The 22229-nt window shown below is 48.5% G+C and overlaps 5 protein-coding genes and 2 non-coding genes across 8 annotated transcripts; 5 read left to right on the top strand and 2 right to left on the bottom strand.

The window, feature by feature from the left end:
• Positions 1–6379: 6379 nt before the first annotated feature.
• Positions 6380–8310, bottom strand: LOC9658545. The gene is made up of 6 exons (XM_024664640.1): positions 7924–8310; positions 7766–7852; positions 7520–7703; positions 7248–7462; positions 7027–7186; positions 6380–6951 (listed from the first exon to the last, which is right to left on the bottom strand). Exons 1-6 carry the CDS (start codon positions 8224–8226, stop codon positions 6494–6496), a joined length of 1407 nt encoding a protein of 468 aa, XP_024520408.1. The 5' UTR covers positions 8227–8310; the 3' UTR covers positions 6380–6493.
• A 1825-nt stretch (positions 8311–10135) lies between these two features.
• On the top strand, positions 10136–10209 carry TRNAP-CGG. The gene has a single exon. It is a non-coding gene; the product is annotated as a tRNA-Pro (tRNA).
• LOC9659144 (nitronate monooxygenase) lies at positions 10153–11873 on the top strand. The gene is made up of 6 exons (XM_002990796.2): positions 10153–10569; positions 10624–10836; positions 10896–10991; positions 11056–11201; positions 11264–11492; positions 11552–11873. Exons 1-6 carry the CDS (start codon positions 10435–10437, stop codon positions 11777–11779), a joined length of 1047 nt encoding a protein of 348 aa, XP_002990842.1. The 5' UTR covers positions 10153–10434; the 3' UTR covers positions 11780–11873.
• On the top strand, positions 10285–10358 carry TRNAP-AGG. Its single transcript has one exon. It is a non-coding gene; the product is annotated as a tRNA-Pro (tRNA).
• On the top strand, positions 11872–16390 carry LOC9659143 (protein CTR9 homolog). The gene is made up of 24 exons (XM_024664634.1): positions 11872–12025; positions 12103–12169; positions 12266–12454; positions 12522–12622; positions 12672–12725; positions 12778–12894; positions 12945–13008; positions 13063–13277; positions 13324–13408; positions 13471–13571; positions 13619–13711; positions 13765–13833; positions 13887–13979; positions 14027–14281; positions 14334–14414; positions 14468–14626; positions 14679–14774; positions 14830–14931; positions 14978–15085; positions 15144–15368; positions 15425–15691; positions 15748–15819; positions 15868–16071; positions 16128–16390. The coding sequence occupies exons 1-24, from the start codon at positions 11885–11887 to the stop codon at positions 16293–16295; spliced, it is 3126 nt and encodes a 1041-aa protein (XP_024520402.1). The 5' UTR covers positions 11872–11884; the 3' UTR covers positions 16296–16390.
• An 11-nt stretch (positions 16391–16401) lies between these two features.
• Positions 16402–19159, top strand: LOC9658544 (DEAD-box ATP-dependent RNA helicase 21). 2 transcript variants are annotated; one of them, XM_024664635.1, is made up of 2 exons: positions 16402–18491; positions 18803–19159. In XM_024664635.1, the coding sequence occupies exon 1, from the start codon at positions 16424–16426 to the stop codon at positions 18458–18460; it is 2037 nt and encodes a 678-aa protein (XP_024520403.1). In that variant the 5' UTR covers positions 16402–16423; the 3' UTR covers positions 18461–18491; positions 18803–19159. The 2 variants fall into 2 exon arrangements, with proteins under 2 accessions (XP_024520403.1, XP_024520404.1); XM_024664636.1 differs by lacking the exon at positions 18803–19159 and adding an exon at positions 18573–18779.
• Positions 19160–19184: 25 nt separating this feature from the next.
• Positions 19185–20370, bottom strand: LOC9659142 (mitochondrial uncoupling protein 3). Its single transcript, XM_002990734.2, has 2 exons — positions 20014–20370; positions 19185–19749 (listed from the first exon to the last, which is right to left on the bottom strand). The coding sequence occupies exons 1-2, from the start codon at positions 20368–20370 to the stop codon at positions 19222–19224; spliced, it is 885 nt and encodes a 294-aa protein (XP_002990780.2). The 3' UTR covers positions 19185–19221.
• Between the last annotated feature and the right edge of the window lie 1859 nt (positions 20371–22229).

The raw sequence follows: 22229 nt of genomic DNA, 5'->3' as shown, positions 1-22229 counted from the left end.
TGTCTCATACTTCCTTATGTTTCATCCATTCCTCTCACTTCCATACCTCTTCGTCCCTCTATTTCTACCTCTGCTTCCATTACTTTTGTTCCTCCACTATTTCCTCTTGTGTTTCCATCTTGTTCTGCTCTTCCCTTTTCCGATCCCTACGATGATCTTTGTGTTGCAGCTGTTGACCAGCTCATGAAGGAGTATTCTGATCTCTTTGAATTTGACCTATCGTCTGGGGCCAAGATTGCCACACGTCATCCCATTCCAACCGGGGATGCTCGTCCAATCAAGGTTCCTGTTTGTCGTCGGTCACCCAAGGAGATCAAAATTTTACGTGCAAACGTCAAGGAGATGTTGGAGAAGGGTGTTATTCGGAAGTCGCGGAGTCCTTGGGCATGTGAACCTCATCTTGTGATGAAGCCTGATGGGAGTATTCGTTTCTGCATCGACTATCGTCCGTTAAATGAAGTGACAATCCCGGATGTGTACCCTCTTCCTCACACTGCTGATCTCTTGGATCGTTTGGGGTGAAGTCGTTGGTTCACCAAGCTAGATCTTGCTTCTGGGTATTGGCAAGTATCGATGGCCAAAGAAGATATTCCTAAGACTGTTTTTCGTACACCATTTGGTTTGTACGAGTTCTTGGTGATGCCGTTTGGTTTGAACAATGCTCCAGCAACTTTTCAGCGGATGATGGACGAAGTTCTTTGCGATATGCTGGAGGTGACGGCTGACTTCATTGATGATGTCTTGATCCACTCGGAGGGGACGTGGGAGGAGCACGTTCGTGATGTTTGTAAAGTATTGGATCGGCTACGCGACGTTGGTTTAAAGTTGAAGCGGTCAAAGTGCGTGTTTGGGTCCAAGGACACAACTTATCTTGGGTACCGTATTTCTCGTGAGGGTTTGCAAGTTGATCCTGACAAACTTGTGGCTGTTCTAAAGTTCCCTACTCCGAAGTGTGTGAATGATGTGCAGTGCTTTTTGGGTAAGGTGCAGTATCTCGGTCGTTTTGTGGATCATCTTTCCGATCGCACTACACCATTGCGAGCTGAAGTCATCAACGTCATCTTTCATCTGGTCTCCGGATTGTGAGCGAACGTTCGTGAATCTCAAAGAGCTGTTGACGACTCCTCCAGTTTTGGCATATCCTAACTACACTCGACCTTTTATTTTGCGCGTGGATGCTTCTGACATTGGTCTTGGAGGTGTGTTGATGCAAGAGAGCTCGAGTGTGCCTGGTCAACGCCATCCCATTGCATACATAAGCCGTACATTACAACCAGCGGAGATGAACTACTCCACGACGGAGAAGGAGTGTTTAGCAGCAGTCTGGGGTTTCGAGAAACTTCATGCATATCTACATGGTTCTCGGACGTTACTTGAAGGTGACCATGCTGCTGTTACTTCATTATTGAAGCGGAAGAACCTGGTTGGTCGTACGGCTCGATGGGCTTTGAAGCTTCAGATATATGATTTCGATGTTGTTCATCGCCCAGGGAGTTCTATGGCTGATGCTGATGCCCTTTCTCGAGCTCCTCTTCCTTCTCCACTCCTTTCTCATGTTTCTGACGAACTTGTTGTTCCAGCATCTGTGGATTTTCTAGATGAGGATTCTGTGCCGTCGGCGGTTGCTGTCCTTGACGTTCAGTGTCCACAGGGCGCAGAGCAAGATCTACCTTCTCTTGATGAGGTTCGCGCGGCTCAAAAGATTGAGCCGTGGATTCGAAGGTTTCGAGATGGGTTTGAGAATCCTGCATCACTTGCTGATGACTTGCCTTTTCGGCATTTACATTCTCAATATCGCCTTGAAGATGGCCTTCTTTATTTTGTGGGGACGGATCCTGATGATCATTTACGGCTGGTGGTGCCTTTGGTGTTTATTCCATGGTTTCTCCATGCCTACCATGATTCTTCTATTCTAGGTGGGCATATGGGACACCGTCGTGTCACCGAGAAGCTGCGCAGGTCTTTCTATTGGCCAGAGATGCGACATGATATTATCCGGTATGTGCGTAGCTGCGTTTGGTGCCAAGCTCGTAATACTCCTCCTTGTGCTGCGGAAGGACGGTTGGAGTCAATTGCAGTTTCCCGTCCGTTTGAGTTGGTGGCGTTTGATCTTATGGGACCTTTTCCACGATCGACTGTTGGCAATGAGTATGTTATTATTGCTTCTGACTACTTGACTCGTTGGGTGGAAGTTGGTGCTCTTGCTAGTGCCTCTGCAACTGCTGTTGGATACTTCCTCCTCAATCGAGTGGTGTTCCAGCATTCTTGTCCAGAGCGGATTCTTTCGGATAATGGTCCTGCATTTATGGCTGAGGTATTTCATGTTTTGACATCTCAGTTGGGGATACACCACACTTTTACGAGTGCTTATCATCCACAATCAGACGGTCTGGTAGAACGGCTTGTTCGGACATTCAAAGGGATGATTGCGAAGTATGTGAACTTTCAGCATTCGGATTGGGATGATTATTTGCCGTCTCTTCGGTATGCCTATGTCACAGGGGTGCAGAGTTCTGTTGGTGCTTCACCATATAAACTTCTATATGGTCATGATCCAATATTACCAACAGAGCTGGGTTTACCTTCGCGATTGCCACGAGCTCCTGATGCTAGGTCATGGGATCAATATTTGACAAGCATTCTTCCACTTGTCCGAGCAGAGTCTGCTGAACACTTAGGCCGCGTACAAGTGGGACAACAACGGCGCTACAATTCCCATCATCGTCCATCTGCGGAGTACAAAGTGGATGATTTGGTGTTAGTCCGTTTTCCCCATCTTACGGTACGTGGTTTATCTAAGGGGCTCCTTGCGCAGTGGAAAGGACCGTATTAGGTGTTGCGGCAAGTTGGACCACAAGTTTATGAGGTTCGGCATGACGTTCAGCAAGCCGATCCTCCGGAGATTGTGCATGTGCAACGGTTAAAACGCTTCATACAAAGGGATCAGGAGCAGTTAATACCGTCTACAGATCTGCCGATGCCTCCTCCTGACGTTCCTCCAGATCCCGGCCCATCTACAAGAGACCCCTGATGGCCTTCCATTATTCCGAGAGGAGGGGATGATGTGAGGGCCAAGTGTACGGCTACGATGCTATATACTAATATTAGCGTAGTGGGATTTTGGTAGCCGTCGGATTGGTTTCAATCCGGACCACTCGCTCCTGTATATAAGCTAGGGTTTTTGGGCTAATGGATATGCACATTTCTGTATTCCTGTTCCATATTCCATGCACTCACACATACAATTCCTTTTCAATTGTTATAAACTTGACTGATAAAATATACTATATATGTATAGAGTATGACACTTCAGCACACAAGACTAATACCACATCATCTAACATGATGTCATTATAAATTTAGTGAGAGTTTTTCTTTTCCCATTCTTATATCAATTCTTATATCATTGTATGCAGATTTGTGACCTTGAGATTATTACCATTTCTCTTATGTTCCATTTATCTCTCATTTTACATGGTTGTGTTTCATTTTCAGTTGCAACACACTCTAATGTAAATATAGTATTTTAATTGCTTTAGCAAGCCTTTTATTACTCATAGCTTGTTTGTGGTGTGGCACTCTAATCTAAGTAGTGATTAATTGGAGTAGAAGTAAATACAATCAATTGGAGCACAAATGCAAGTGTAAAGTTTTTTTTTTGGTGTTTGGGGCATTGAGTAAATAATTTGTATTATAGCCATGATAAGGTGTTAGCTCTATTGATTCTTGTGTTCTTAAACACACATGTAAGTTTTTAATATTGCAGTGGTTTGTTGTGTTTATATGTTTTGCAAAGTGCAATATAAATTTTTCTTTCTTAGGCTTTTACTTCTTAGTTTTAGCTATGTAATTATTGCAATGATTGTGTTATGAAGAGTAAAGAGCATTATAATATACTTACTGTAACACACGTGATCATGAGATAAAATTTCGATATACTATTATTATAGATCTTTAGAATCTTGGGGGAGAAATGAGGATAAAATAATTATTAAAGGCTATTTCATAAAGCAATTACCCTTTTTTCAATTGAGTTAAAGGGGAGAGAGATAGAGTGTATTATACATATTAAAGGAAATGACACAGATTTGATTCCCATAGATTAGTGGCTACTTAAAATATAATATACTTTTGAATGCTTTATTTCGTTAAAGTGGAACTTATTCAGTAAAGTGGGACATTAATTAGCATGTGTCCACATGCCATTTCCTAGTACTTAATTAATATTTATTAATATTTCTATCAGTTTTTTAATTTATTTTTTATATTTCACAATATTATAACACAAAATCATATGAAAAGTTTTTAATTTATAAATTATAAAGCTAAAACTTCAATTTTTTATTATTGTTATAAAAATGGCATGTGGCCACACACCATAAGTGGGATAATGAAAAGTTCCACTTTAACGAAATAAAGCATTTGAGCAAAGTATATTCATATCTATAAAATTGAAAATTATATATATTAGACATTAATGAGTACGTCTTTCATCTGTAAGGCATCACAAATGAAAGTATCCACTATAGAACTATGGTATAAGTAGATAATTAGTTAGCCAACATAATAAAAGCATTGGTAAATTGAATGCGGAAATGGACCCCTTGACTTATAGTAAGGGTTATTAATCCTTGACATCTCTAAAGGGTGGGTAATAGTAGAATATATAATCATGAAATAAAATTTGGATATATTGTCATTATGAATCATTAAAACTTTGGGGGATAAATAAAGATAAAATAATTATTAAAACCTCTTTTATTAACCAATTATCCATTTTCCACTTTACTTAAGTGGAGAGAAATAATGTTAAGATCCTATCCTTTACACCCAAGGCAACTAGCTAAAAAGGTGATCACGTATTTTTAAGACCTTTTCTTTATTCTATTATTCTAACCTAGTGTTTAAACATCCTTCTTTTGCCAAGGAATGATCGTCTGCAATTATATTTAAGCCACCGTTTGGTCATTATGATCCTCTTTTTAGGGTCTACCAAACCTTGATTCTCCCTCTAAATCCACTATGTTAAATATTCCTTCAATATTTTTACCCCATTTGTTAGCCATGAGAATCAAATTAGGTTCCGATACCAGTATTAAGATTCTATCCTTTACACCCTAACCAGATCATTTGTTTGTAAGGCCTTTACTTTATCCTATTATCCCGTAACAAAGAAAATTTGTTACAAATTGACTTGTGCCCATTCCTCTCCAATGCACATACTAATATATGTGTTTTCCATTCTAAATTCTTTTTATGACTAAAGGGCTGAGGGTTTTGTGCCAATATAAACAATACACACTTGGGTATATGGTTGACTATAGTGTGACAATTTACTAACTTGCTGTTTGTATCCTCTCATTAATATAAATGCTTCTAAGCAAACCTTGCTTTAAATTTTAAAATGCACACAAGGTTATTCATCTCATTTCTTTTGCAAAGCATTAGAAATTGGGGCATTGATATATTAAACTAGGATAGTGAGATGGTAAAGTTTGCATGCAAAGATACCATTATATTTATGTTTATATTGTTAGTATATATGTAATATTTGAGTCCCTAAAATACTTCACTAACAGAATATTCTATGCACTGATGAATGCTTGACATTACTTTTGGGGTAAATGACTCAACTATGAGACTTGCCACAAAACCCTCCAATCAACTGCTACTGTAAATACTCCTCTAGCTTCTTTGGTGAGGGATGACTCCATATGGCTTAAGCCATTTTTCAGCGTGATTAAGCTAGAGGATGACAGCCAGGATTTAGAACCAATGAGAAAAGCCTCAATTGAAGCTGCTCTTAAGGTGGACACTTCAAATTCACTTGAATTTCACAATTCAAAGCTGGTTTTTGCTGGTGAGCAGCCCTCTTGACAATCATGGGAAAGTCAAGGAGACACTCAGAAGGGAAATTCTAACTTCTCTCTTGACCTATCATCCAATATGCTCCTCTTTTGAACTTTAAACAGTTTGTTGCTAGAGAGTAGGATTTTCTTTGTGGCAAGCATTCTTGCATCTCTAACTTTCAACACTTTGATCCAGTTTAGAAGCAAGTTCTATTACAAAAGTAGCTTGAGTGAAAGAATAATAGGTTTTCTACATAATTACCAAAGAAATATTTGGCATTTGAAATTTTGAAAAAGTCCACGAGAAGAACCTGGAGCATTCTCGCTGCCGCGCCTGCGATCTTGCTGCCATTGTCAGTGCCGCAGTGACGTCGTCAATTCTAGCGTCAATCCATTGACAGCGCAGTATGAATCATGGCCGAGGATAGAGCAATCGCGAATGGCGCCGAGCGCATCGAACAAACAGGCAACAACAGGAACCAATCGCTGTGGACAGAGGTTGACGACTGGGCGATGGTCACAAGTCCACAAACTGGGAAGTGAGCCGAGTAGTATATTCCCTGTATTAGCCATGTAGTGGTACTCTGAATGCTTCCTGTCACCGCGCATTACAGGCATTCAAATATTTAAAACACTCATAGGCTCTACGCGAAATTCCGGGTCTTTTTGGTCAATCGCAGGGACGCGATTCCACTCGCCAGCAGCGCCGCCGCTGCAATCTTGCCGCCATTTTCAGTGCCGAACTCAGCGACATTGATCCTGGCGTCGATCCATTTGTAGAGCGCGAGGTATGAATCATGGCCGAGGAGTGTGTAGAGCAATCGCCCCGGGGAGAGGATAGCCTGGTATGCTGCTGGGAGGTAAGCAGTGAGGCCGAGCGTGTCAAACAGGGCATCCAGGAACCAGTCGCTGTGGACCGAGGCGGCGACTCCGTTGACGACGATAGTTCCTTGGAGAGTCAATGGATTATAGAGGCCGGGCTTTGTAACGATCGAGATTCGTGTGACTGGGAATGGAGTCATGATCGAATTGTTGGCGGAGGATGAAGCGGTCAACACATCTCCGACAAGTACGTCTTGCGCACGCTTGAATTCGACTCCACCTAGAAATGGTTCGTGAGCTTGGTCAGTTTGGGACTTGGAAAAAAAAAGTGGTGGAGGGAAGAGATGACACACACCAGCTTTGAGTAGCGTTGGCACGAAATGCAGGGGCGAGAGCTCAAGGGTCTTTGAGTGGGATAGTTCCAGGTTGACGAAGTCACTCTTCTGCTCCAAGTCTCGGTGGCCGAAAGCATAGATTTCACTGAACTCGAGCCTCCCGTCCTTGAGCGTCCCAACCTTCACGACACGACCAGAGGAAAAAGGTTTAGTGGAAGCGATGGATGATCAGGATAGATACCTTGTCACCGATTTGGAGCTGGCTCATCGTCTTTGTCTCGCCCGTGGAAGTTTGCACAGTTGCATCACCCGGGAAGCACGCACTCACGCAGCCAGCAGCCGCGCCAAGCTGAGCACTCACTCCCAAAACGCCAACGACGCAGAAAGGTGCCAATGGTCCCAGTCCCAAGCAACCTCCAACTCCCAACACTCCCGTGATTGCACCTCCTATTGCTCCTGCAAAAAGGAAGGAACAAGCTCAACGAGAAGAACATATGGATCATCCCGAGGGACCTTTCCCTGCTTCTTCTTTGCAGTCACCAAGCAAGAATCTTCGAGCTGCCTGGTGATCGCCAGAAGAGTTTGTGAGTGAAAGATGCTGCTCGAGTTCCAAGCGCTTCTTGTAGAGCCTTTCCACGTCACTGCCGGTCATGTACACACCACAGCCGCTCTTCTTAGCGTTGTTTGGGCAAACGATCTGGTAAGCATTCAGTGATTTTTGTTATTGCAAGATGGTCTATGGAGCTCGCTAAAACTTACAGCACTCTTGCGGCCATAGTTGTCTGTGAACACGAACTGTGTCCCGGATGAATCTGGAGCAGCACCACAGCCACCGGTTGCGACCACCTGGAGATAGTTTACAGTCGTGAGCATGAGAAAGATCAAAGAAACAAAGGTACTTGTGCCTAGTTCTTTACCTTTAGCTTGAGGTTCTCGGTTCCTCCCCAGTCGCCACTTACCTTGGCAGTATACTGGAGCCTTCCAGTTTTGACAATCTTCTGGCAGATCTTGGTGATTGCGCTCGCAGGAACCGAGCCCCAAAGCAATGCGGGAGTCTTCGATGCGAGAAGAGATGTCGCGATCTGATCGCCAGTAGTTCCAATGAAGGTGTTTGGCTTGCCTTTGGTGATCTTGGGAGTCGTGGCTTTGAAACTCACGTCTTGCGCATTGCAAACGCTGGAGATCACAGCAAGAACAAGAAGAAACGAGACACTTTTCATCCTTTCTCTCCTCTTTCTTTTTCTGTATGAGCGCTTCTATGCTTGCTTGCAATCCTTTTACATGCTGTAGATAAGTCCTTTCATTTCTTGTCGCACAGTAAACAGAGTAACAAAACTTAAGAAAAGAAGGATTTATTTAAGAATAAGGACCTTGACACTGTAGCTCTCACTTATTGTACGTCTTGTCGATGATCTTGTCGGTCTAAAGCTGAGGTATTGATGATCACTGCAAGAAACATTCAAGGTTTCATACGAACGGCCATCAAAACGTTAATTCGTCAGTTTCGTACTCTGATACCCTGTAAATAGTTAATGAATGAATGAATGAGACTACTCCTATCGCTGGAAAGAAAATGTTGAATATATATATTCGAAATTTGAAAGCACTGCCGCGGCCGCGATCTTGCCGCGCCTAAGTGGGAGAGGTTGATTCTAGCGTCGATCCATTTGTAGAGCGCGAGGTATGAATCGTGGCCGAGAGAGGATCGCCCAGGAGCGCGTCAAACAGGGCATCCAGGAACCAATCGCTGTAGACGGACGATCACTGGATTGAAGTGAAAATTTTGGCTGGAATGGCACGAAATGAAAGTGAGAGAGCTCGAGGCTGACGCGAAATGGCTTGTTTGATCCGAGTCTCGGTGCTCGAAAGCGTAAATGTCACTAAAAATTAACCTCAGAATATAGGATCGAAGGCTTTTGCTCGAGGCTGTCGCAGGAAGAGGTAACATTTGAGATCAAGTCATGAGACCTTGATCCATTTCTTCTTGTTCTTTTTTCCCGGGAGAGTTTGTGAGTGACGTTCACGTCGATGCTGGTCAAGGTACACGCGTTCCTCCAGAGAGACGAGCATAAAACTTCTTCCATACCATATTGTGTGCTTGACGAAGAGTTCATCTTCCACGTATTTTATGAATTCCTGAAGGCGATCACATGGTAAAGATCTGCAAAATTGTTCATCAGGTGTTTAAAAACGAAAGAATGCAATAAATATTAGAAAGATTCACCACTGGAGCTCTGCCATTCATTGACCCTGCCCGTTTAGCGTCGAGGCATTGAACTGATTGATCCCGAGCTCGCAATACGAAGGCAGAGTGTTTTGAAAGCGAGAAACAATGACAAACGTCCGGTCGCTTGAAAGAGTTGTACTGTTGTCGGATGAAAGAAAAAACCAAGTTTTTTGGCCTATTGCACAGACAAATCGCTGTTCAACTTGTATAGGTCTCGAGTCAGTTGATCGAGAGGACCTTTTTCTTTCTTTTCTTCTTTTCTAGTCGCCGTGAAAAATCAGCTAGCTTGTTGGAGCTTGCGTTGACACGAGAGGAACAGGAAGAATCGCGCTAGTCGTGCACTTGTGATAAGTGACAGTAGCATCAACTTCGTTCGCCAGAGGCCGAGGAACCAAACGAATAACTTCCGCTTTGACATTGCTCAAAGGATCCGGCCGCGGCGGCACATTCTTTAGCATGAACTTCGCCAGATACTCCAATGGCCTTTGCGGTCTGCTAGAAACACGATAACAATACCCAAGAAAAATCTCGTTGTTACCTCTGTAGCGTCAAGGCCTCGAGCCCCTGCGTCAGAACAGGTACCACACTGTTTTCCTGCCAAGAAAAATCGAAGCATTGATCACAAACTAGAACCACACGGTGCTTACCAGATAGGAGCGCGTTGGCAGCGCCGTGACCTCCACCCTGGGCGGTTGCTCCATTACGACTAAACGATGGTAAGCGTAGCGATTACCACCATCGTCTTTCAGCTGCAACCCTTGAACCAACGGCTGGAAATCGTCCTAGTCAGTTGACGTGGCAATGACGTGGCCAGCGATGTCATTTTATGCTGATGCAGCCCTACATTGTTTCGTGGCAATCCTTTAAGTGGAGTCCGCCACCTTGTGTGGAGAGGGATTAGGAGGGATGTAGCGCAGATAGGTAGCGCATTTGTTTCGGGAACAAAAGGCCGCAGGTTCAAATCCTGTCATCCCTATCGACGTTCGTTAAAAGAAACACTATGAAAGTATAAAAAGCCGAGGAAAGAAGAGGCATGCTGTGGAGCACACACAGGGATGTAGCGCAGATAGGTAGCGCGTTTGTTTAGGGAACAAAAGGACGCAGGTTCAAATCCTGTCATCCCTATAGGCTGTTTTTGTTCTGCCAGTATTTGTGTTGATCTTAGATACGTTTTCCATTTCTCTTTTTGGCGCTCGCGGCTATGGCTTGGGGAGGATTGCTTGGTTTCGATCATGGAATAATCCAGGCGCCATTGGGTCCAGACATCTCGGGGCCTGCTCTCGTAGCAGCGGTTGCAAATGCGGGGGCGATTGGAGTTCTTCGAGCTCCAGATCAGGTAAAAAACCTTTTTTTTTTTTTGCAAGGAAAAATGGGAATTTGATGACTCCAGGATGAGCCCGAGGTGCTGAGGGAGATGGTGAAGCGAACCAGGGAGCTGACGGATCGATCGTTTGGAGTGGGGATCATCCTGGATTTTCCACACGAGAAGATGCTCGAGGCTGTGATCCAGGAGCGTGTCGCTGTGCTGATGGTTTACTGGGGTGAATTTGGGAGTCATCTTGTCGACAAGATGCACCAAGGCGGAGTGAAAGTTGTGCATCAGGTTCGTGAGAAAAAAAATAGCAGCTTTGTCGTGATTTTCTCGGGTTTTCGCACACGCAGGTAGGATCAGTGGCCGAGGCCAAAGACGCAGCGCTTGCTGGTGTGGATGCGATCATCGTCCAAGGTGTTGAAGCTGGCGGCCACGTCCGTGGAAAGGTGGTGATTTTCTCTTGAAACTTTCTTTCAAAGACTTACGTAGAGAAGAATTGTGGTCGTGAAGGAGGGACTCATCGCGCTGTTGCCGAAAGTTGTGGATGCCGTTTGGAAGTATAAGATTCCCGTGATTGCGGCTGGAGGGATCGTTGATGCTCGTGGCTATGTCGCTGCTTTGGCACTTGGTGCGAAGGGAGTTTGCCTTGGAACTAGGTAAAGTGTTTCGAATAGTTTTTGAGTTTTCATCCGCGAAAGCTTACATTTTTCTTGGAAAGATTTCTTGCTACCTTGGAGTCGAATGCGCATCCGATCTACAAGAAAATGGTGCTGGCCGCGTCCGCTGGCGATACCGAGCTCACCAACATTTTCGGAAGGAAACGGTGGCCAAATGCTCCACAGAGAGTGATCAAAACTCCATTTTTCCTGGAGTGGAGAGACAAGCTCGGCCCCGACGAGTCCGAGCAAGGGCAGGTGACGATCGGCGAAACAATCGTCCATGGCAAAGTAAGATCGAGCTCACACTTCACCAAAGATCTTTCTAAGCCCCCTCCATTCTCTTGCAGAAGGAAGAGGTGAAGCGCTTCTCTGGAAAAGTTCCCAATTCCTCCGCGACTGGGAAGATCGAGGAGATGGCAATGTACGCGGGCGAGGGCGTGGGATTGATCGATGAGATCTTGCCCGCCGCGAGCGTCGTCCGGGGACTGGTGGAAGGCGCCCAAAACATCATCCGCTACCATCTCCAAGTGCCCTGGGACGACAACGCCAACAAGCCCCACGCCTACATGGCATAGTCTCGAGCGGCCACGTCAGCGTTTACGTGTAAGGGCTTCCACGTGTGCCTGTATTAAAGGCTTTGGTGTTTTTTAAAAGGGGTGCCCTGCCCTAGCGGGGGTCTGATGGAGTGCGTCTACATCCCCGTCCAGAATTCGCAAGAGGAGGTGCGCGTAGGGCTCGATCAGCTGCCGCGCGATCCAGCCGACATTGTCGACATCCTCAAGGCCGAGCAAGCGCCGCTCCATCTCTGGCTCACATTCGCGGTATGTGCTCGCGCTCGCGATTCCAGGGCAACATATGGCAAATGTGGGAGCGCTGATGAGTTTTTTTTCTTGCGCAGCGCGAGTATTTCAAACAGGACAAAGTCAAGGAGTTCCTGCAGATATTGGAAGAAGGCTCCAGTCCAGGTATGTGAAGTTTTTGTAGGAGAAGCATTGGTAAATGGATCGAATAGTTTTTTTTTCCTGTTCTTGTTCTCACTTTTTTCTTGTTCTTCTTTGAAGAGATCGATGAGTACTATAGCGATGTGAAGTACGATCGAATAGCCATTCTAAATGCGCTAGGTGCTTACTACACGAACCTTGGGAAGATAGAATTTAAGCAGCGCGATGAGCACTTTATTCGCGCTACACACTACTACAACAAAGCCACTAGAATCGACTATGACGAGCCCACGACATGGGCCGGAAAAGGTAGATGAGAAGAAAAAACCAAACGTTTCTTTCTGATGTCGTCGTAATGTTACTTCGTTCATTTCAGGTCAGCTGCTCCTTGCAAAGGGGGACTACGAGCAGATGTTTGACGTTTTTAAGATCGTGCTGGATGTGCGGCCTGATAACCTCCTAGCGTTGCTTGGCCAAGTAAGCTCTTGATGTCCCTGTGTCCTCGAGCTTGAAAGTAAGCTGGCAGGCCTGTGCGCAATTTAACCGTGGACGTTTCCAAGAATCGCTGGGACTGTATAAGGTGCAATCTCTTTCATTTTGATCGTATTCTGAAAGGAACTTCTTTCTCGCAGAGAGTATTACAGATGCATCCGGGTTGTCCCGCATCTGTCAGGCTTGGCCTCGGTTTTTGCCGTTACCGCTTGGGACAGCTGAGCAAGGCACGCCAGGCTTTCCAAAGGGTTCTTCAGGTATTTTTCGTCATTTTCGGTTGCGGGTGTCCTAACTTCGTTTGATCTAGCTGGACCCTGAGAATTTAGATGCCCTTGTCGCGCTGGGAATTATGGATATCAACGCTAACGATGGTACTTTTGAGGTTCTTGATTTTCCGTTTCTGGTCGACTAAAAACACATTACAGCGGAGTCTGTTCAGGAAGGCACAAAGAAAATGCTCGAGGCTTTTGAGATATATCCGTATTGCGCAACGGCTCTCAATCACCTTGCAAATCATTATTTTTATACGGAGCAACACGGTGTTGTTGAGCAGCTGATGGAAACCGCTTTGGCGTCAACTGACAATGCGCTCATAAAATCGCAGTCCTATTTTAATTTGGCTCGATCGTATCACAGTAAGGTGAGTATTGCCTGTGTGTCTCGCCTTGTTTTTGACATTATCTTAGGGAGATTACGACAAAGCTGCCGCCTACTACAGGGCCTCCGTGCAGGAGCTGAAGTCTCCAAAGGATTTTATACTTCCTTATTATGGTTAGTTCAATGACACTTCCGTGTTTCGGCACTGAGTACAATAATTTTCTGAACTCAACAAGGCTTGGGGCAGGTCCAACTCAAACTAAATGACTTGAAGTCAGCCTTGTCAAATTTTGAAAAGGTTTTGGACGTTCATCCTGAGAACTGTGAAACTTTGAAGGTACGATGTTGTTTTCTCCTCTGGTCCTCTAATGGATTGCTCTGTAGGTCGTCGGGTACATACACTTGCAGCAAGGTAGAAACGATAAGGCATTAGAAAGCTTCAGAAAAGCTGCCAAAGTGAGCCCTCGGGATGTTGATGTGAGTTGAAAGTATGTTTTATCTCTGTAGTTGATGAGTCTTGTAAAACGCAGGCATGGATTGAAATAGGGGAGCTCCTTGTATCTACAGATTTTTCTGCAGCTTTGGATGCGTTTAAGACGGTGAGGTTTCATTCTCGTACCTTTATTTTAGTAACGCTCCTCTCCGGGTCTAGGCACACAATCTGCAAACCAAGAGTGGGGAGAAAGTTCCGCTTGGCCTTTTGAACAACATCGGCGTGCTTCATTTTGAGCGTGGTGAATACAAGGTTTGTGTGTCTACGTGCTTTCTTGGTGCTGATTCGTTTTCATGCAGCTCGCAGAAGGAGCTTATTATGAAGCATTAGGTGAAGGTCCATGGAAAGAATTCAATGAAAATAATTTTTCTACCATTACCGGAGGAGACGGGCCTTTGGAAAAATTTGATGTATTTCAACGAATTGAAGAGCAAGGAACCTCGCTAGACATACCAGCTGAAAAAGTAACTGTTCTCTTCAACTTGGCACGCTTATTTGAGCAGTTGCACGAGACGGAAAAAGCAAATTTATTGTATCAGCTTATTCTTTTCAAGGTAAAGTGGTTAAGACTTATCAATTATCTTACTGACTTCCTCCTCTTTTAAGCATCCGAGTTACGTGGATGCTTACTTGCGTCTTGCAGCCATGGCTGAAGCAAGAAATAACTTGAGTCTCAGCATGGAATTGGTAAGCATGCGGTTTTTCTTTTTTCTTTTCACCATATAGTTGTTCTATAACAGGTACAGAAAGGGCTTAAAGAAGACGACAATGATGTGGATATTCTATCTTTTCGAGGAAGCCTTGAGCTGAAAGCAGACGAATGGCTCAAAGCTAAGGATACTCTGAAGGGAATACAGAGTGTCTCAGACGGGAAAGATAGTTTTTCGAACCTGGCGCTGGTAATTTTAACGTTGTGCCAGATGCACGTTGATATTAACGTATTCAATACAGGGAAACTGGAATTATTTCGCAGCAACTCGTAGTGAAAAGCGGGATCCTAAGTTGGAAGCCACACACCTGGAAAAAGCTAGAGAATTGTATCAAAAGGCAAGTAGAATATTGGACTGTGAGTGCGGGTACTCTGACCACGTCGCATCTGCAGGTTTTGACGCAAAAGTCCAACAACATGTACGCAGCAAACGGACTAGGAATAGTTTTCTCCGAGAAAGGAATGTTCGACATTGCCAAGGATATCTTCACTCAGGTGCATATTGATTCGTACTCATTAGTTTCTGAGGCTCCAAACCCAGGTGCAAGAAGCAGCTTCTGGTAACGTTGCTGTGGAGATGCCTGATGTCTGGGTAAATCTTGCGCATGTATATCTTGCTCAGGGTCATTTCGGCTTGGCAGTAAAAATGGTTGTACTTCTCAAATTACTATTGCCAGCATTTCTGATTTTATTTTCATCCGTTACAGTATCAGAATTGTCTACGAAGGTTCTACTTTAACACCGAAACGAACATCTTGCTTTATCTGGCGCGCACGCATTATGAAGCGGAGCAATGGCAAGAATGCAAACGCGTACTTATGCATGCTATTCATATGGCACCGTCGAATTACATGCTCCGGTTCGATGCTGCAATCACTATGCAAAAGTTCTCTACTGCAACACTTCAAAAACAGAAACGCACTGCCGATGAGGTATGTTTGCTTTTTTTTTCTTTTCACGCATGGCGGAGTTTTATTTGTACCTCTAGGTTCGTCAATCCGTAGCAGAAGTGAAAAATGCAGTTCGTCTCTTCACCCAGCTATCACTGATAAGTTCTCATCACATGCACGGATTCGATGAGAAGAAGATCGGAATGCATGTCGACTACTGCAAGCATCTGCTAGATGCTGCAAAGCTCCATCTTGAGGCTGCTGAGCGGGAAGAGCAACAAAACCGGCAAAAGCAAGAAGTGGCTCGGCAGCTTGCAATGGCTCAAGAAGCTCAAAGGAAAGCCGATGAAGAGCGAAAACTCCAGGTTGGCGGCTTCGAGTTGCTTCTCCGTATTCTCTCTTATGGTTTGAATGGTTCCAGATTGAGAAACGAAAGCGAGAAGAAGAGCATCGCAGAGTCATGGAACAAGAGCTACACTTCCAGCGCGTGAAGGTGAGCAAGCACTTCCGCGCTTTCGAAACTAAATGCAGTGCTTTCCAGGAAACGTGGAAGTACAACCTCGATGACGAAGGCAACGAGAGGAAATCGCGAAGGAAGGAGAAGAAGAAGAGGAAGAAGAAGCAGCGGAACGAGCAGGCCGAGGAGGAGGAAGTGGAGGCCGAGGAAGGCACGCAACCAGAGCCCGAGGAGGAGGAGGCGGAAGCGGAAGCTCCGGTAGCGTCGGAGGAAGAGGAGGAAGAACCGGTAAGTAGCTCCCGTTTTATTCCTCCAGGGATCTTCTCTCATTGCTCTTGCTCCAGGTGAAGAAGAGTGGCAAATCTCGTCTCAAGCGCGCTCGCTCGGAAGAATCCGACGACGAAGCGACGGACCGCCCGTCTCAACCCATCGAAGAGCCGGAGAGTGACAACGAAAGCGATCGAGGAGCCAAGCGCAAGAAAACCGCCATCTCGGACTCGGAGAGCGAGTAGAACACATCCTCTTTTCAGAGAAAATTCTCCGGGCGTGGAATATGCCCTGTACAATGTACGAATATGCCCTGAATATGGAAAGAAAATTGTAGTTAGCCCTAACAAGGGTTTGGGCGGAGCGAGCGTCCATGGCGCGGGACGGTAAGCGCCATCGCAGCAGTAGCCCGGATCGCGGCGGCGGCGGCGGCGACAGGGACGAGGATTCTAAGCATCGTAAGTACTCCCATCACCACAACCGCGATAGAGATCGCGATAGAGATAGAGACAGAGATAGCCGAGATAGGGGTCGAGATCGGGAGAGGAGCAGCAGGGAGAGGAGCCGCAGCCCGGACAGGAGGGGGAGGAGCAGGCATTCTTCACGCAGCCCATCCCGTGACAATGAGCCCGGCAGGCACAATTCTTCCAGTAGAGCATTTGGAAAGTGGAAGCAAAGGAGTCCCAATCCTGGTGAGAAGTGGGAGAGGCGCGATGAGCAGCAGCAGCAGCAGCAGCAGGAAGAGCTTGTGCCGAATAGCAAAGAGCGCGAGCAGCTGGACAAGCAATCGATGAAAGCTCTGGCAGCGATCCAGGACGGGAGTAAGAAAGCCAAGAGAGTGATTGTCAAGCAGCGCGGCAAGTTCGACTGGGAGAACACCGAGGACACGTCCCAGGACATGATTCCTATATGCCACGGCCAGCTTCTCTTTGGACGGGGTTTCTATGCCGGCATGGATCGACGAGAGCAAAAGAAGCAGTCGGCAAAGATCGACCGGGAATCCAAAGGACAGATCGAACCCAAATCACTGAAATCGAGCTATGATCCTTTCGACGACATGCCGGTGGACAGGCACTGGTCCGAGAAGGAGATACACGAGATGACGTCGAGGGACTGGAGGATCTTTCGAGAGGACTATAACATTTCCTACAAGGGGTCGAGGTTCCCGAATCCTGCTAGGAACTGGGAGGAGTCTGGGATTTGCCCCGAGATACTCAGGGCCGTGCAAGAAGCCGGGTACAAGAAGCCTACTCCCATCCAGATGGCTTCCATTCCACTGGGACTCCAGCAGAGAGATGTTATTGGGATCGCCGGGACTGGCTCCGGGAAGACGGCGGCCTTCGTGATACCGATGCTCATGTACGTGTCCAGGCTTCCGAAGATGACTTTGGAGAGAGCCATCGAGGGGCCTTACGCGCTGGTGATGGCTCCAACCACGGAGCTCGCGCAGCAGATCCAGGAGGAGACCGTGAAGTTGGCGAAGTATATGGACATCAACGTGCTGTCTCTCGTCGCCGGAGAAGCCATCGGGGGGCAGAGCTCGAAGCTACTGCAAGGGTGTGAGATCGTCATTGCCACTCCGGGACGGCTCTTGCACTGCCTGGAGCAGGGATACGCGGTGCTCCACCAGTGCAACTACGTGGTTCTGGACGAGGGCGACAGGATGATCGCGCTGGGTTTCGAGGAACAGGTGATTGACGCCTTGGAAGCGATGCCGTCGAGCAACATGAAGCCCGAGAGCGAGGACGTGGAGCTGGAGGACAGGATCTACCGGACGACGTACATGTTCAGCGCGACGATGCCGCCGGCGGTGGAGAGGCTGGCCAAGAAGTACCTGAGGAACCCGGTGGTGGTGACGATCGAGGAGATGAGCAAGCGCATCAGCCAGAAGGTGATAATGGTGGACGAGGAGGAGAAACCCAAGCGGCTGCGGCGGCTGCTGGACGAGCTGGGCGAGATGTCGACGATCGTGTTCGTCAACACCAAGAAGCAGGCGGACAAGGTGTCGAAGCAGCTCCACGACATGGGGATCAAGGTGGCGACCATCCACGGCGGCAAGACGCAGCAGAAGCGGCAGACCAACTTCCAGGACTTTCGGAGCAAGCGGCGGAGCTGCCTCATCGCGACGGACGTGGTGGGGCGCGGGATCGACGTCCCCGACGTCGGGCACATCGTCAACTACGACATGCCGTCCACGGTGGAGATGTATATCCATCGCATTGGGCGGACGGGGCGGGCGGGCAAGAGCGGCGCCGCCACCACCTTCCTGACGCTCAATGACTCCGAGGTGTTCTACGATCTCAAGCAGCTGCTAGTCCGGACCAAGAACCCGGTGCCGCCGGAGCTGGCCAGGCACGAAGCTGCCAAAGTCAAGGTTGCGAAAGCCGCCACAACTTCTGGAGTCGAGTGAGAGAAGAGAGCTCGAGCTCGTCGTGTGAGAGGTAACTTATCCTACGCATAATGTGATTGATTGATTGATTTGCTTGAGATCTTTGTGTCACTCACTGGGTTTGGGTTTTCAGGGAAGCTTATGTATCTGTCAAAGTTGCAGACTTTCTGGGTGATTTGCTGGATGCCTTGCTCCATCTCCACCTCAAACTTGGCCTTGCTTGTGCTTGTTTCATACTCTTCCTTCTTGGCCAGCCACCAGTTTCGTGCGTTGATGAGATCCACTTCCTCCTGCTTTAGCGTCGCTTCCTGCATTACCAGGGACTCCTCCTTTTCCTTGAGTTTTATATTCGTGGCCTTGCAGCGCTGGACTTCCGCGAAGAGCTCGTTCACTTCCAGTTGCGGGAACTCGTCGTCCGGGTCGTAAATCTCCTCGTACTCGGACTCCAAGGGCTTGACGTACTGCGACGATATGTAATCGATGTGCTTCATCGCCTCGATTATGCGCCGCAAGAACTTGCAGCGATAGAAGTTCGCCTTGCGCGTTGACAATCGCAAATCCCTTCTCACGCGAGCAACCTCCTCGTCCATTTGTCCGCGAAAGGCAACAATGTCCGCCACCTTCTCATTGATAGCGTCAACGTCCACAACCAACATGTCCTTATTTTTAGGGCTAGAGCTCAACCCAACCTTTTAAAGTCCGCCACCTTTTCAACCTTTATATAGCCTTTTCATAGTCCGCCACCTTTTTTCAACCTTTTCAACGGGACAAAAGGGGACTTTTTAAAAGGATGATAGACCGGCAAAACGACGCAATTGCTCATACGACACCCAGAAAACAAATTGCCAGGGGCCGAGGCGAGCCCAAGTCGGAAAGAATCCCTTCCACAGGGCCGTGACGCCCTCGGATGTCACGGTCTTGGCCAGGCAATCCAGCGAACTCCTGTAGCTCTGGCCGGCCTGGTTCATCATCCTCGTCTTGACAACGTCGGCCGGGCAGCTGAGCAGCGTGGCCGAGAGCCCCGAGAGCAGCGACGCCAGAGTGTGCGCAACAACGTTGTCCCCACAGACGCCATTTTGTATGATTTTGTGCTTGGCCTGGTCGTAGCAAGCGAGCTCGCCCATGTTGACGAGAAAGGCGCGCTGTGCGTTGGGGCCTACTCCCCTCCACAGCCCAAGCACGCCTTCGCTCGCCATTATTTTGTGGAAAGCGTCGGCGACGCTTGTGTACCTGGGAGCGTGGCCGAGCTTCACAAGTCGCCCGTCGGCTTGCATCCGCACTTTTATAAGGTCGGCGGGGCTCGCCACCACCTGCATGCATCGAAAACGAAGAAAGCTCGTTAGTTTACTCCAAAGGCACTGCAGAGAGGTGCTTCTAGAAGGAAGAACGATCATAGCTGAGCCTGAGCGTCTATAGTGAAAGAGAGAGCGAGCTTCGCTAAAGAATATGGAAAGAAACTCTATAGACAAAAGCGCGGAAGAGGTGACTGAATGCTTCGTTCTCGAGAGCTACTGGAGGTATCAAAAACTTCTATCGAGAAAAGTAAGCGAGAATGCTAAAGAAACGAGGAATACCTGTCCAATGATTCCCGAAGCACCACCTATGACTGCTTTCTCGGCCAGGGACGAAAAAGCTTGATTTTGATCCGAGGAAGAAGAGAAGCTTCGCAGTTGCTCGTAACTCACGATCCGGATGCTGGTGTAAAAGACGTGCCTCAGCAGCGCGGGCGACAATCCTCTGTAGAGCCCGCGCAATCCCTCCTCCCTCGCGATCCCGTAAACAGTGCCAAATGCCCCTCTGTGACCAGCATTACAACCACGAGCGATCGACGATCCCTCACCTTGGAGCTGCAGGCGCGTCTTGGTGATGTCGATCGGAAACGTCGCGGATTCCGCCGCGATCGCGGACGCCGCGGTGAGCGCCAGCCGCATTCCAAAATCGCGATCCATGCCCAAAACCCCTAACCCCCCAAGAACATGGGGAGAATATCCGCGCATCGGCGTCTGCCAGCCGTTGGATGCCGGCGAGGGCATAACGGCTGCGATGGGGCCCATTACCCCGCTAATTACGCAGGGTTACGCGTAATCTCGTTTAAAGTGGGGTTGGATCTTCCGCGATGGAATGTCCACCTAGGCCTCAAGAACTTTGCGGATAGAAAGAAGAAAGGTTCCATCCATTTTCTCTCTTTTTCCCACTCCTCCTGGGAGATGGGTGGAATCGAATCATCCCCGCCAATGTGGACCAATTCCTCGAGCTCGTAGCACATCCTTTCCGATCGATCGAGAAAATCGAGAGAGCAGATGAGGCAAGAGCGAGGAGTGATCATAGCCAGGACGAGGAGGAGGGCGATGGAGGACGAAGACGAAGGAGGAGGAGGAGAGGAGGATTGCGAGGAGCAGCGGCAGCGACAGAATCAAGCGGCGCCAGCGCTCTTCCTGTGCCCGATCTCGCTGGAGATCATGCGCGACCCGGTGATCGTGTGCACGGGCCAGACGTATGATCGCCCCAGCATCGAGAAATGGATCCGCGATGGCCACCGGAGCTGCCCCATCACGATGCTCCACCTCCACGATCTCACGCTCATCCCCAACATCATCGTCCGGCAGCTCATCGAGGCGTGGTGCTCCAAGGAGGAATCCGCCAGCGCCATGTTTGCTCCTTCTCCTCCATCGCCTCCTCCTCCGCCCTTCCTCCTCGCCCACCACGATTTCTCGCCCCAGGAATCGCTGGATCTGGGCCGCCGCGAGCGAGTGCTCGGCCTCCTCCGCCGGATCGCCAAGGGCCAGGACGTGAGGCAATCGGTGGCGACGCTCAAATCCATGGCGAAAGAGGAGCTGTGTGGATCGTCGCCCACGCCGCCCGAGGCCAAGAAGGTGTGTTCTTGCATCGTGGAAGCCGGCGGCGCGCTGCTCATGGCGTCCATGCTGGCGGACGAGCTCATACAGCACGGGACCGCGCTGTACGGGTCCCCGGACGGGTTCATACAGCACGGTACCGCGCTGCACGTGGCACCGGACGGGTTTACCGCGCGGCACGAGGACAGCCCCTGCGAGGAGATCATGTCGCTGCTGGCGCTCCTGTGCCGCGGCGCGAGCAGGGAGGTGATCGGCGCGGTGCTGTCGGAATCGGGAGCGCTCCAGTGCGTCGTGTGTCACCTGGGCAGCGCCCAGATCGACCTCGCGTCGCGGATGAGCGCCGCGGTGCTGCTCAAGCGGCTGCTGGCCACGGAGGAGATGCGCGTCGAGGTCGGGCAATCCACCCAATTCTTCCACGGCCTGCTCGATCTCATCGATTCCTCCTCCTCCTCCAAGAAGGGCCTCGTCAAGCTCCTCCACCTCGCGTGCTCGCACAAGCCCAATCGATCCACAGCCGTGGAAGAAGGCGCGATCCAGATCCTCGTCAACCTCCTCCTCGCCGCCTCCTCGCCGCCATCCTCCTCCTCGTCCTCCTCCGGCGAGGACCGCGCGCTGGAGACAACCGAGCGCGCGCTGGCGACACTGGAGCAGCTGTGTACCGTGGAGCAGGGGCGCCGCGCGGTATGCGAGAGTACCGCGGCGGTGCACTGCGCGGTACGGCTGCTGGTCGGGTACTCGAGGCCGGCGACCGAGCACGCGACGGGGCTGTTGCTGCTGGTTTGCCAGTCGGGCCCCGTCCAAGTGGTCCAGATCGCCATGAGAGCTGGGGCGCGCCGCCAGCTTCTACTGCTACTCCAGAGCGATTGCACGGGACGGGCAAAGAAGAGGGCGCTGGAGCTCCTCAAGCTCTTCCACGCCATCTTCTTCGTCCAGGG

The sequence above is a fragment of the Selaginella moellendorffii genome, unplaced genomic scaffold, assembly GCF_000143415.4.
Source record: "Selaginella moellendorffii unplaced genomic scaffold, v1.0 SELMOscaffold_112, whole genome shotgun sequence".
Lineage (NCBI taxonomy): Eukaryota > Viridiplantae > Streptophyta > Lycopodiopsida > Selaginellales > Selaginellaceae > Selaginella > Selaginella moellendorffii.
Note: the sequence above shows the minus strand (reverse complement) of the source record. Positions and strands in the feature narration are given on the sequence as shown.

What these genes read in the sequence shown, in the direction of transcription:
- LOC9658545 (XM_024664640.1), bottom strand. Translation starts at nt 8,226, where the DNA reads ATGAAAAGTGTCTCGTTTCTTCTTGTTCTTGCTGTGATCTCCAGCGTT. An exon ending in CAAAGAAGAAGCAGGGAAAG is followed by an intron (nt 7,463 to 7,519) that starts GTCCCTCGGGAT and finishes TCCTTTTTGCAG; the next exon opens with GAGCAATAGGAGGTGCAATC. An exon ending in GCCAACGCTACTCAAAGCTG is followed by an intron (nt 6,952 to 7,026) that starts GTGTGTGTCATC and finishes AACCATTTCTAG; the next exon opens with GTGGAGTCGAATTCAAGCGT.
- LOC9659144 (XM_002990796.2), top strand. Translation starts at nt 10,435, where the DNA reads ATGGCTTGGGGAGGATTGCTTGGTTTCGATCATGGAATAATCCAGGCG. An exon ending in GGAGTTTGCCTTGGAACTAG is followed by an intron (nt 11,202 to 11,263) that starts GTAAAGTGTTTC and finishes TTTCTTGGAAAG; the next exon opens with ATTTCTTGCTACCTTGGAGT. An exon ending in AAACAATCGTCCATGGCAAA is followed by an intron (nt 11,493 to 11,551) that starts GTAAGATCGAGC and finishes ATTCTCTTGCAG; the next exon opens with AAGGAAGAGGTGAAGCGCTT.
- LOC9659143 (XM_024664634.1), top strand. Translation starts at nt 11,885, where the DNA reads ATGGAGTGCGTCTACATCCCCGTCCAGAATTCGCAAGAGGAGGTGCGC. An exon ending in TGAGTCTCAGCATGGAATTG is followed by an intron (nt 14,415 to 14,467) that starts GTAAGCATGCGG and finishes GTTCTATAACAG; the next exon opens with GTACAGAAAGGGCTTAAAGA. An exon ending in AGGAAGAGGAGGAAGAACCG is followed by an intron (nt 16,072 to 16,127) that starts GTAAGTAGCTCC and finishes CTCTTGCTCCAG; the next exon opens with GTGAAGAAGAGTGGCAAATC.
- LOC9658544 (XM_024664635.1), top strand. Translation starts at nt 16,424, where the DNA reads ATGGCGCGGGACGGTAAGCGCCATCGCAGCAGTAGCCCGGATCGCGGC.
- LOC9659142 (XM_002990734.2), bottom strand. Translation starts at nt 20,370, where the DNA reads ATGCGGCTGGCGCTCACCGCGGCGTCCGCGATCGCGGCGGAATCCGCG. An exon ending in CTTCGGGAATCATTGGACAG is followed by an intron (nt 19,750 to 20,013) that starts GTATTCCTCGTT and finishes CGATGCATGCAG; the next exon opens with GTGGTGGCGAGCCCCGCCGA.